General features: G+C 43.9%; 1 protein-coding gene across 2 annotated transcripts in view; it reads left to right on the top strand.

The window, feature by feature from the left end:
• Positions 1-8,702, top strand: part of LRP11 (LDL receptor related protein 11) — a 29,831-nt gene extending 21,129 nt beyond the window's left edge. Inside the window, exons 5-8 of one of the 2 annotated variants that reach the window (XM_014062556.2) lie at positions 2,606-2,803; positions 5,093-5,283; positions 7,271-7,369; positions 7,666-7,799. In XM_014062556.2, coding sequence (XP_013918031.2) covers positions 2,606-2,803; positions 5,093-5,283; positions 7,271-7,321 — 440 coding nt within the window. In that variant the 3' untranslated portion in view covers positions 7,322-7,369; positions 7,666-7,799. Of the gene's footprint in view, positions 1-2,605; positions 2,804-5,092; positions 5,284-7,270; positions 7,370-7,665 lie in introns of both variants that reach the window. The other variant, XM_014062555.2, reaches the window with a different exon arrangement.
• The last annotated feature ends 4,745 nt before the right edge of the window (positions 8,703-13,447 follow it).

A 13,447-nucleotide genomic window follows, 5' to 3' on the forward strand; every position in this document is an offset into this window, starting at 1 on the left:
AACCTCCCCTTTGTAGGGAAGGTTGTTGAGAAAATGGTGGCCTCTCAACTCCGACGGTCCTTGGATGAAGCCGATTATCTGGATCCCTTTCAGTCCAGTTTCAGGCCTGGTTATAGCACAGAACCTGCTTTGGTCGCGCTGATCAATGATCTCTGGCGAGCCAGGGATAGGGGTCACTCCTCTATCCTAGTGCTCCTTGACCTCTCAGCGGCCTTCGATACCATCGACCATGGTATTCTTCTGTGACGGTTGCGAGAGGTGGGGGTGGGAGGCACCGTTCTTCAGTGGTTCTCCTCCTACCTCTCGGACAGGTCGCAGTCAGTGTTGGTTGGAGGACAGAGGTCGACCCCTAAGCCCCTCAATTATGGGGTGCCGCAGGGCTCGGTCCTGTCCCCCCTCCTATTTAACATCTACATGAAGCCGCTGGGTGAGATCATACGCCGGCACGGGATTAAATACCATCAATATGCAGACGATACACAATTGTATCTGTCCGTGCCAACTCAGTGAAGCGGTAGAAGTGATGTGCCAGTGCCTGCAGGCTGTCAGGGTCTGGATGGGAACGAACAAGCTTGCACTCAATCCCAACAAGACTGAGTGGCTATTGATGCTCCCTCTCAAAGTTTGGCTAACTATTCCATCTCTCAGGCTGGGGGGGGGGGGGGTGAAATTATACACCCTCAGAGAGGGCCCGCAATTTGGGAGTCCTCTTGGATCCACAGCTGACGTTAGAACATCATTTGTCGGCTGTGACCAGGGGGGTCTTTGCCCAGGTTTGCCTGGTGCACCAATCACGACCCTACCTGGACGGGAGGCACTTCAGATAGTCACTCACACCCTCGTCACCTCAAGACTGGATTATTGTAATGCACTCTACATGGGGCTGCCCTTGAAGAGTGTTTGAAGACTTCAGCTAGTCCAGAATGCAGCCGCGCAAGCAATTGTGGGTGCACCTAGGTACACCCACGTTACACCTATCCTCCGCGAGCTGCACTGGCTGCCCATTGGTCTCCGGACATGCTTCAAGGTGCTAGTTGTTACTTATAAAGCCCTGCATGGCATCGGACTTGGGTACCTGAGAGACCACCTCCTGCCAATTACCTCCCAAAGACCGATTTGATTGCACAGGCTTGGCCTTCTCCGGATTCCATCTGCCAGCCAATGTCGGCTGGCGACCCCCCAGGGGAGGGCCTTCTCCTTTGCTGCTCCGGCCCTCTGGAACGAGCTCCCCGTGGAGATCCGGACCCTTACTACCCTCCCGGCCTTCCATAAAGCTACTAAGTCCTGGCTGTTGCGGCAGGCTGGGGGCTGTTGAAGTATCCGGCCCGACTTCAATTGTGAATGTTGCTGTATTAAATTGTTGTATTGTCTTGTACTGTTTTATTTATCCCCTCTCCCTGTTTTATTGTAAGCCACCCGGTGTCCTTCGGGAGTGGGCGGCATACAAAACCAATAAAACAAACAAACAAAACAAACAAAAGCAAGCACACAGTTGCTCCATTGGTGGCATACAGACTAGCAGTATCTTTTAATATTTGAAAAGAAAAGAAAACACATAGGAGAAACAAAAACCCAGTTAAGCAACATTTCCTTCTTTAAAATGCTATCATTTGCACACTAATATCGGTATTTATTGTTTCTAGGCAGTATTTCTCAACCTTAGCAGCTTGAAGATGTATTGACTTCAGCTCTCAGAATTCTCCATCCATGCTGGTTGGGGAATTGTGGGAGTTGAAGTCCATAAATCTTCAAGTTGACAAAGATTGAGAAACGGTTGTCTAGACATATCAGTGGCTTAAAAAGAATAGAGTTGCCTTGGGTCCAGTAGTGGGTTCCGGATCCCGTTCCAACTGGTATGGTTGGAATGGGCCCGGCAGGTCCACATGGATGGGTGTAGCACGTGTGCACATGCATGCAGCGCACAGATGCATCTTAATGCCTCCGCGATGCTCCAGCTGCTCAGTGGAGCATCGTGCAGGCACTGTATGTGTTGTGCGCGGAAGCGCCAAAGACTTAAAAGACCGGTAAGGAGCTCGGGCGGGCGGGTGGGCCCTCCGGAGCACCGTACCAGAACGATATCTGGTGCTCCAGGCAGGCTCCAGTATGCTTGTACCAGAGTGTACTCCCTGCAACCCACCACTGCTTGGGTCCCACAAGCACAGGACACTTCACCTGTCTCCCTTGCTCTTTCCTTGCCCCATGTTTTCAGCAAGGCTAATTGTGTGGTGTATAGGTACCATACTTAGGCTGCAAGTTTCCAATTGGCCAATAGATGCCAGCAAAGATCTGGGGTTTTGACTATCACTATGCTATCCTCTAGCAATTGGCTATATTACAGTCCAGGCACTTTGAGTCTACAAAAGAAAAAAAATTGTGGCAGGTGTATGGACTAGATTTTTGAGCAGGAAGGGGTGAAAGTATACTTTGAGTGAGTGAGAAACTGAAGATAGCCCATCACAAAATGACATGTGACTTTCATTTACTTTGTCTCACCTCAGTGGTATCTGGTTGATCACTATGAGAAGCTAAACAATGAATTAAGTTGAACTTTGGCCTAATGCAATTGGGCTTTCCTTATGTTCTTGTGTTTTCTTTTTACACTCAGATAATTCAGGGCAGAGTGCAATAACTCACATAGACACTATTCAACAAAATTCAGTTGAATTTATGAAAAAAGCCAATAAAGACCTTACATTTGAAATCACCCAGACAAGTACACTAAGCACTCAAGTATTTGAAGCAGAGAAAATCAAACACTCACCCTCTCAGGGACCAAAGAAACAAGTTACAGGGTTTGTACCAGGTAAGATTAACAATATGATTGATTGATTGATTGGTTGGTTGGTTGGTTGGTTGATTTATAAAATGTATTGTCTTACTGTGAGGTAACTTTGGTTGGATTTCAGTCATAAAAATATACCTACATTAAAACACAAATAAATTAAAATCAAAGATTGAAATCTAAGGGCATGTGGGGAGCGGGGTGGGTGGGGTAGAATGGGGTGGGGAGGTGGGATCTGTTGTTACTCAATTGACCACCTCCATCTTTATATTTTGACTAAATTGTTTTTTTTTCTATATCCTATGGATTGGAAAAATGATATTATAGTCCCGCAGGCACTGCAGTCTAAGCATTCATATGATGTATGAATATGTATATTAATGCATTTTGTATTAAAGTAGTACATTAGTAAATAGGTTTACTTACAAAGTTTAGTTATTTTTGCTCAAATGTGGAATTATTGTATATAGTCGTATAAGCCTATCCACTGACCCTTAAATTTTTAACCAAAATGTCATGAAAAATGTGCCACTTGTGGATAAGCTGACCCTCAAAAAATTTTAAGGTTTAATTTTCACATTTGTTCCTTGAGTTAACTATAGAAATCTGTTAAAGAAATGCATACAATTACTTCAGCTACAGCTTTGAGAAAACAGGTAATTTCTAAAATTTGATGAGTAATACTTATGTATACAATCAAGGTTGGGTAGAGATGGACGGAAGATAAATCATAATTTATACATGTACCTCAAAAAAACACCAGCATTGAATTAATCAGTGCTTTCCCCTATATATTTTGTGCAGACTGTGAAAAACAAAATAGAATAGCTGTATTCAGTGCTATTCTTGTAGTATTGGAGCATGCTTTCGTGTGCTTATGCGGTTTCCTCCCACTCATTGCAACCCTTTTGCCCCTGCAAAGCTGCTCCTGAAAATTAAAATTGAGATTGAGCAATATTGCATGAGAGAACACAGGATGGAATGTCTGAAAATGAGAGGCTTCATTTAGTACGAGCAGAAATATTTTCTACTAATAGTATACTACTTCTTGGATGGAATCAGTAGAGGTAGTCCTTGAATTACAGCAATTCATTTAGTGATTGTTCGAAGTTACAATGGCACTGAAAAAAATGACTCGTGTCCATTTTTCACATTTATGAATGTTGCAGCATCCCTATGGTCATGTGATCAAAATTCAGATGCTTGGCAACTGATTCATATTTATGACAGAACCAGTGTCTCAGGGTCATGCTTTTGTGACCTTTTGACAAGCGGAGTCAGTAGAGAAGCAAGATTCACTTAACAACCATGTTACTAACTTAACTAACAACTGCAACAGAAATTTTGGGCTCAATTGTGGTGGTAAATTGAGGACTATTTGTAATCTCCCTAGGTTGTTATATTTGAAGATAAACTACTATTATGGAATAGTAATAGCACATAATGACATGCGACACATGCATAATGTTCTATCATGTATTCAAACTCCCCTTCACTCAAGGGAGAACCGCAGGGACATTCTGTCATTAGACTACTTATGAACAAAGTGCCATCACCTCACCCTTCCTGATGTGCTTCCAGGGTAAGACTGCCTCGGGATTAATTGACTGGAATATGCAAGGGATGAATGCCTTATATAGGGAAGCAACTTCTTTAATATGAAGAACAGTGAATGAAGTGGGTAGAAATAGATAGACACTTCCAGGTGTTGGATTCTGTTAAATTCAGAGGGGGAAGACAACATACTTAAATGGCTGCATTTGGGAACTGTGGCTGGAAAGATTCTTTTCAGGTCAACAAAAGGGACAAGGACAAGATTCTGTATTTTGTTATAGTCTTTGTTTAAATTATGGTAATGTATTCCAAATTATATATATGTATATAAACATCTGTGTGTGTATGTTGCAGCATAACTGTGGAACACCTGAAGCAATTTCAACCAAACTTGGTACACAGATGACCTACTCTCTGGAAACAAATACTGTGGGGATAAGACATCCCTAACACCCTTCAGGGTGTGTGTTCTGTTAAGATACAACTTGTTGTACTGCCATACTGGATTCTACTGTACAGCGCAATGGCATTGCCATGGTAATGGCTTCACAGTAGTCCACAACGGGGTTCCCTCTGATAAGGGGGAAAATCCAACATTAGAAATTACATTTGGTCTGGACATTTCCCCCCTATAAATAAATACCTGGGCAATGCTGAGTTATCAGCTAGTATATTATAAAACCTAACTGCTGTCTGATTTTCATATGTTAAGGATAGTTGCAAGGATTTAATCTATTTTTCCTCTTATAATTACAGAGCAGTGTTTGCTCCCCCTAGCCACTGGCTCATGCAACAAACACCTCCCTCGCTGGCATTTTGATGCTTTTTCAGGCACTTGCATGCATTTCATCTATGGTGGTTGCAAAGGCAATGAAAACAACTTTCTTCAAGAATCTGACTGTCTTGCTGAATGTGTAAAAGTTCATGGTAATAATCAGTCACCTGGGGTAGGGAAGTGGCACAACATAACATAGCATAACATAACACTTTGCTTTGTAGTCCAATTGGAATCCCAGTTGTATTTTAGCAATCCTTCTATTGATGGAGAAAGATTTGACAGAAAGCTTAAGAATATAATACCATTGCAGTCTGCTAAAGTGCAGATCTGTCTGTCATAAAATCTATCATGGTAATGGATAGATTTGCATAGCATGTAAATATTAGAATGGCATCAAATACTGATTTTTTTAAACTTTATCTAGGTGGGCTTGGCAGTATTTGCCAAATAAAAAAAAATTATCATTTAACATTACTAGTTTGAAAATGGTCATCTCACTCTCTGGGCCCCTGTCATTTACTTTGTCTAGACTGTAAGGTGAACATTTTTCAATATTTCCAATTTTCAAATTCTAAGAACAGAAAAAGAATTTGTAGAGCAGTCAGCCATCATTCTTAGGTAGAACTACTTCTTCAAGCTTATTGGTCAAGTTTACTGACTAAACTAAATTGTGCTATACTCTGTTCATTTTGAAAGTGTCACTTTGAAGGCTCCCTACCAAAACACTCATAATCAAGATAGTTGTTCTGGGCTAAATTATAATATAATAATTGCTTTAGGGCTGAATATGTAAACTATGGCTTATTTAGTGAACAGTACCTAAACAAACATATGTGGTGGGAGCTCAGCTGCATATAGTAAAACTAAGTCTCTGCTTTTGTGGCTATGTTCTTAAGAACAACCAACTATTTTTTCCCATGTTAACTGTTTCAACTTTGTTGTGTTGGCACAATTTATTCTAAGTTTTCAGTGTCCATCTCTCAATAGCCATCTTTTTTTAAAAAAAACAATTCCTTTCAACCACTGTTAAAGAAGATACTATGCCATACCTTACCAGTTATTTTACATCCCCCCTTTTTAAAAGTTTTTTTTTTAAAGTGGTGCATCCAGAGTCACTGCTACAATAGACAATCAGAAAAGGTTCTTACCTCACACCTAACTCTGCCTTTTTCATGTTGGTGACATCTTACTCTCAGAAGTGAGCATTAGGTAACTTCCCAATAAATAATTCACATCAAATGAAGCCCCAAGCAAGTCAAGTTACGTAAAAGCACCATGATCCAGTCAATTGGGTCATAAAAAAAGGATCATTTACCTAGTTATGTTAAAATCTCAGCTAGAAGAGGGTCTCAGAGTACAAATATGATAGTCCACAAATAAAAGATACACTATATTGCCAAAAGTATTCGCTCACCCATCCAAATAATCAGACTCAGGTGTTCCAATCACTTCCATGGCCACAGGTGTATAAAATCAAGTACCTAGGCATGCAGACTGTTTTTACAAACATTTGTGAAAGAATGGGTCTCTCTCAGGAGCTCAGTGAATTCCAGAGTGGAACTATGATAGGATGCCATCTGTGCAACAAATCCAGTCGTGAAATTTCCTTGCTCCTATATATTCCACAGTCAACTGTCAGCTGTATTATAAGAACAAGTGGTAGGCCACGTAAACTCGTCCAACATCAGTGTGTTACCTCACAAACGCGCTTCTGGAAGAATGGTCAAAAATTCCCATAAACACACTCCTATACCATATGGACAGCCTTCCCAGAAGAGTTGACGCTATTATAGCTGCAAAGGGTGGACCGACGTCATATTGAACCCTATGGATTTGGAATGGGATGTTACTTACAGTAAGTTCATATGCGAGTAAAGGCAGGTGAGCGAATACTTTTGGCAATATAGTTATTTCTTTACAAGCTATAAAGAAACTAGTTTTATTACATTATCTAACGTAAGACATAGTTCTTGAATGTTGTGATGTAATTTATCTGCTACTCAAAAGGTGTCAAACATGGGCTAGATATGTCACAGGCAGGCCATGCCCACCCCTGCTCTGCAAAGGCCAAAAACATTGTGATATGTCACGTGACATGATTGAAGCCCGTCGGCTACTGAAATATATATTGGTGATGCATTGTTTTGTTTTTACAGATTCTAGAATCTCAGGGAAAGACACAGATAAGAATGACAATGATATTGTGAGCTTAAAGAGCACTCAGATTGAAAAGAGCCTTCCAGTCCCAGAAACAGGTAAAGATGTGGGGTTTTTTTCAACTGATTTATTCTGTGTCAAGACACAGAAATATACAAAAGTGAATCATCATGAAGCAAAAGGCATCATCCACAGTATATGAACTGTTGAAATGTCATATTATGCCACCCTCATGACTATGTCCTGATAGAGCAGATATTCTCATCTCCAGTTAAGTGGTTCAGCTTTGGGAAATCCTCAGGAATGTAAATTATTTATTTGGCTAATATGATGCTCCTGTCTTATCTATGAATTGACTGCCTACTTAGTACATTCTGCTTCTCACTCTTTTTAGGTGCTGTACTTCCACTGGCTTTGGGGTTAGCCATCACTGCTTTGCTGCTACTCATGGTCACTTGCCGTTTGCGGTTAGCCCGGCAGAAATTAAAGAAAGCGCGACCTACTACATCTGAGGAGTCAGATTACCTCATAAATGGAATGTATCTCTAGACTAGAGCAAGATTCAGGATACTTTTTTTGCTATCAAGCTTTCTCACAAAAGTGTGCCTCTTGTATCTCACAATTCTCTTTTTAAAAGTGAAAACTGTGTTACCAAAATAAGCAGCCATCTTCCCAAAATTTTCTTTCAAGGCCTATGATAGATGAACACCATTTGTTTTTCAAACTTGGCAACTTGAACAAGTGGGGATTTCAACTCCTGGAGTTCCCCAGCCAGTGTGGAATTCCAGGAGTTGAAGTTAACACCCCTTCAAATTACTAAAGTTAGGAAACACTGATGTAGAGAGTTGTAATGGCACACGCTAGCTTTCACCAACACGGTGTCCTCCAGTGTTTTGATCTGACAATGCCTTTCTTTCCCAAGCCAACTGGAGGCTCTAGTATGGGATTACTCTAGTATGGAATTATTAATAGGCTATAATGGACATATGAGCTAATCTAGTTTATCTGTTGCAATCCCACAGAAACAAAATCCCATTACTAGTGAACAAGTGCAATGCTACTATAGCTTAAAATACATTTAGTGTACAAAAGATTTTCTTTTAAACTTATTCTCGTTTTACACCATTTCTGTTTTGCGAATTGGTTTTGTATGGTGATAAAACCCAATTTAAAATACTGGAAGCTAGTGGTTAATCTGTGCTCCTGCAATAGCATGACGTCCTGTTGCAGTGGTCCACATCACAGCAGATACCAATACAGCAGTCACATCTAATCCAAATATGTATTTTTTTAGAGCTTTGACTCATTATAGGGCATTACTTTCCAAACTCTTTAAATAGAGTTTGCTTTTCTTTTAATGTGATATTATGATCTAGTCAAAGTATTTTCCCATGAAAAATTGCACTTGGAATATAAACATGGAGATTTGGAGTTCACGCTTCAGCTTCCTTTTCTACAATGAATGTGGAGAGACACTGTACACCTAAAAACATCCTATTGGTTCCCACAGGCTGGGGTCAGAGGATGCATGGGAGAATACATGATGGAAATGATGTACTGTGCATCATGTGTAATATGTTGTGAGTGATAAAAATGACACAATTTGCATCCTGTGTGCGATGATGTCATTACACCTGAAAAATCATTGATTTCAGTTAGATGGCTATGAAGCAACCCACTCCTCTTAATGAACTAGGAAATCAGGCATACAGTTCTCATTATGTCACATGACATTCTGACATCCACAGTACTTTGCTCTGTACAGACTCTGCTCAACTGTAATCAGACAGTCCTAAATCACCTATGGGAAATTGCAGTCTCAACTTATGCATTGGAAATCTTTTGTTTGCAGAGGAGCACCAATTTTAGTCTCTCTTTTATCTCTGAGGAAGGCATGACAGTTTCACCATATTACTTAAATTACCTGCTCTATTTTAATCTTCCAATGTTGGAGATAAATATAACCTTAGGCTTATATTTCTTTCTCCTTACAGCTTTTCAATATTTTCTATTTTCATTTCTGCCTTTTTCAAACACTAAGAATATCTGTAACTCTAATCTTCAGAGTACACAGACATATGAATTAAGTACTGTATGCATCCACAATTCTTTAAAGCAGCCATATGTAGGCTCATGGGAAGCTGCAAAGGAAACATACATGTGTTAAAGAGTTGCAGAAAATCCTTTATTCAATGTTCAATCCTTTATTCAATGTTTTTGTTTACTCCAAAGCACCTTATTGGAACTGAACCTAAAGCGCTACACATTCCTAATTAAAAGTAGCAGTACAAGTAAGCTATCAATAAATTAGCAGTACAATTTAGCAATTTCAAACAAGTTTGACTCGGAGGACCTGCTGGGGAAGGCGGGAGGAACCGGGGTGGTTGGGGGGACCATGGACATGGGAGTGGGTCGGAGCATAGCGGTCGTGACAGGGAGAGGCAGATACGGCGGGGACCTTAGGGCTGGCCATTACCGGGGAAGGAGGGTTCGCTACATTGCAGAGATCCCTCCTTCCGGCCCTAGGAGTCCCACTCCAAGACCAGATGGCGCGAGTAGTCAGGACCCTGGTCTCAGGCTGTTGTCGCTAAATGCCAGGTCTGTTGTTCACAAAGCTCCCCTCGTCCGGGACTTAATTGTTGACGAGAGGGCAGACCTGGCATGTATTACTGAAACCTGGCTGGGCACAGAAGGAGGAGTCCCCCTTGTAGAGATGTGCCCAGAGGGATTTCAGGTGCTTCATCAGCCGAGAGCCCAGGGAAGGGGTGGCGGTGTGGCTATTGTAATCCGGGAGTCTCTGTTACCTCGTAGGGTCCCTGCTCCGGAGCTTGTCGGGTGTGAGTCTCTGCTGATAAAGTTGGACCTCAAGGGTCAAGTGGGTTTGCTGCTAACGTACCTGCCTCCCAACTGCGTTGCAGCATCCCTCCCCTCGCTCCTCGAGTCAGTAGCCGAGCTGGCAGTTGAGTTCCCCAGGCTTATAGTTCTGGGGGATTTCAACTTGCCATCGCTCGGTGAACGCTCTGATGGGGCGCAGGAGTTCATGGCCTCCATGACGGCCATGGGCTTGACCCAAGTAATTCGGGGCCCAACCCATGCAGCGGGTCACATGCTCGACCTCGTATTCCTCTCGGAGCAGTGGATGTGTGATCTTGGTCTGAGGGGTAATGAGATCATACCCCTGTCGTGGTCAGACCATTGCCTACTGAGGCTTGACTTCCGGAGGCCAAACCCCCACCGTAGGGAGGAGGAACCGACCAGGTGGTTCCGCCCCAGGCGACTTATGGACCCTTTGAGGTTCCAGACGGAGCTTGGGGTTATTCCTGATACCCTCGCCCACAGTTCGGCGGAGACTCTGGCTGCCGCCTGGTACTCGGCGGCGTCGGAGTCTCTCGACCGGATTGCGCCACTACGGCCCCTCCGGGTCAGTGGATCCCGGAGAGCTCCCTGGTTTACCGAGGAACTCCGGGAGAAGAAACGCCGGAGGAGATGCCTAGAGCACCAGTGGAGGTCCGATAGGTCCGAGGTAAACCGAGCACTCTTAACTACCTGCACCAAGGACTATGTCCGAGCATTAAGAACTGCAAAAAGATCATATATTTCTTCCTTGGTTGCGTCCGCCGAGTCACGCCCAGCCGCCCTGTTCAGGATAACCCGCTCCCTCCTTAATAGGAGGGATGCGGGAGACCCCTTGCAGGGTAGGGCTGAGGATTATGCTCAATTCTTGGCGGACAAAGTAGCTCGGTTGCGATCGGACTTGGACTCCACCGCAGTAGATCCAGCTGAGACACAGGAGGATCATTTGCCACATCAGTTCTGGGTTGAGTTCCAGGAAGTTGCCTCTGGGGATGTGGACAAGGCCATCCGAGCTGTAAGTGCCTCCACTTGTATTCTGGACCCGTGTCCCTCCTGGCTGGTGGCTAACAGCAGGGAGGTGACACATGGCTGGATCCAGGCGGTTGTCACCGCCTCTCTTCGGGAGGGGCACTTCCCCGCCGTACTCAAAACGGCGGTGGTGAGACCCCTCCTAAAGAAACCATCGTTAGATCCAGCCATCTTAAACAACTTTCGTCCTGTCTCCAACCTTCCCTTTATCGGGAAGGTTGTTGAGAAAGTGGTGGCCTTTCAGCTTCGACGGGCCTTGGAGGAAGCTAGCTATCTTGACCCCTTCCAGTCCGGCTTCAGACCTGGTTACAGCACAGAAACCGCTTTGGTCGCATTGACCGATGATCTCTGGAGGGCCAGAGATGGAGGCTATGCGTCCATCCTGGTTCTCCTTGACCTCTCAGCGGCTTTCGATACCATCGACCATGGTATCCTTCTGCGACGACTGCGGGAGGTGGGAGTGGGAGGCACTGTTTTGCGGTGGTTCTCCTCTTACCTCTCGGACAGGTCGCAGTCGGTGTTAGTGGGGGGGCAGAGATCGTCCCTGAGGCCCCTAACATGTGGAGTACCTCAGGGTTCGGTCCTATCCCCCCTACTATTTAACATATACATGAAACCGCTGGGCGAGATCATTCGGAGGCACGGGATAAAATACCATCAATATGCGGACGATACACAATTGTATCTGTCCGCCCCGTGCCAACTCAATGAAGCGGTGGACGTGATGAACCGGGGTCTGGAGGCCGTTAAGGACTGGATGAGTGCTAACAAACTGGTGCTCAACCCGGATAAGACCGAGTGGCTGTTGTGTTTCCCCCCCAATAATTTGGCTAATACACCAACGCTTAGGCTGGGGGGTCAAATTTTATACCCCTCAGATAGGGTCCGCAACTTAGGAGTCCTCCTGGATCCACAGCTGACTTTTGACCACCAGCTGTCAGCTGTGACCAGGGGGGCATTTGCCCAGGTTCGCCTGGTCCGCCAGTTGCGGCCCTACCTAGATCGGGGGGCCCTCACAACAGTCACTCGAGCCCTTGTGATCTCTAGACTGGAATACTGCAATGGGCTCTACATGGGGTTGCCCCTGAAGTGCATCCGGCGACTACAGCTAGTCCAAAATGCAGCCGCGCGAGTGATAGTGGGCGCACCTCGGTTCGCCCACGTTACACCTGTCCTCCGCGAGCTGCACTGGCTGCCTGTTGGTCTCCGGGTGCGCTTCAGGATAATGATGACCATCTTTAAAGCACTCCATGGTAGTGGATCTAGGTACTTGAGAGACCGCCTTCTGCCGATTACCTCCCTAAATCGACCAATCAGATCGCACAGACTGGGCCTCCTCCGAATTCCATCTGCCAGTCAATGTCGACTGGCGACCACACGGAGGAGAGCCTTTTCTGTTGCTGCCCCGACCCTATGGAACGAGCTCCCCATGGAGATCCGCACCCTCACCACGACCCAGACCTTCCGCGCAGCCCTCAAGATCTGGCTCTCCCAGCAGGCCTGGGGATAGGCTTCCAATTACCCGCCCGAGTGTTTGATTGCTGAATGAAAGCTGTGTTTTATTATTTTTCTTTTGTTCACAAAGTGTTTGTTTTGACCTTGCACTTCCCCTCCCCTGTGGTTGTAAGCCGCCCTGAGTCCCCTCAGGGAAAAGGGCGGCATATAAATCCCAATAAACCTAAACCTAAACCTAAGTTGTTAGTAAAAAAAAATAACACTAATTTATCTACTCATTTAGTTTATATAATTTCAAATGCTGAAATAGCCAAGTCAGAAATCCTTTGTTTACCTGCCTTCTTGTTTTAAAACACTTCTTGCTTACCATTCTATGTGGGTATTTACCTTTTCTATTGAAGTATATATGGTAAGGTGGCCAGGCTATATAGGCAATAGAATCTCAGATTGCTAAGGGCAAATAACGGACAACAGGGGAAAGGTGTTCTATTTTAAAAGGTTCCTTAAATACTAAATTCCTAAAGCCTAGAATTTAGATAAAGAGTTGAAACTGTTCCCTATTCTGTAGTTATTCCGTTGTAGGGGGTATTGCTTCTATCAACAACAAAAAATATGCCTGAAGTTTGTAATACTGATATTAACCTCAGAATTCTGTTAACTGTCACACAGAAGTAGCTCAGAGAATAAATTTAGCAACATATTGCAGTTTTAACTAGTAAACTTTTCATAAAACTTTAAGTCCTGGTTACTGAACCCTTGTGGCAAAATTGTTAAGTTTCATCAGTTATTCATCCAATTGTCTAAAGGACTAAAAATATGCCTTGGCTTATGCTATATTG

The sequence above is a fragment of the Thamnophis sirtalis genome, unplaced genomic scaffold (assembly GCF_051295495.1).
Source record: "Thamnophis sirtalis isolate CommonGarterSnake01/CBP01778 unplaced genomic scaffold, rThaSir2_p1.2 scaffold_6, whole genome shotgun sequence".
Lineage (NCBI taxonomy): Eukaryota > Metazoa > Chordata > Lepidosauria > Squamata > Natricidae > Thamnophis > Thamnophis sirtalis.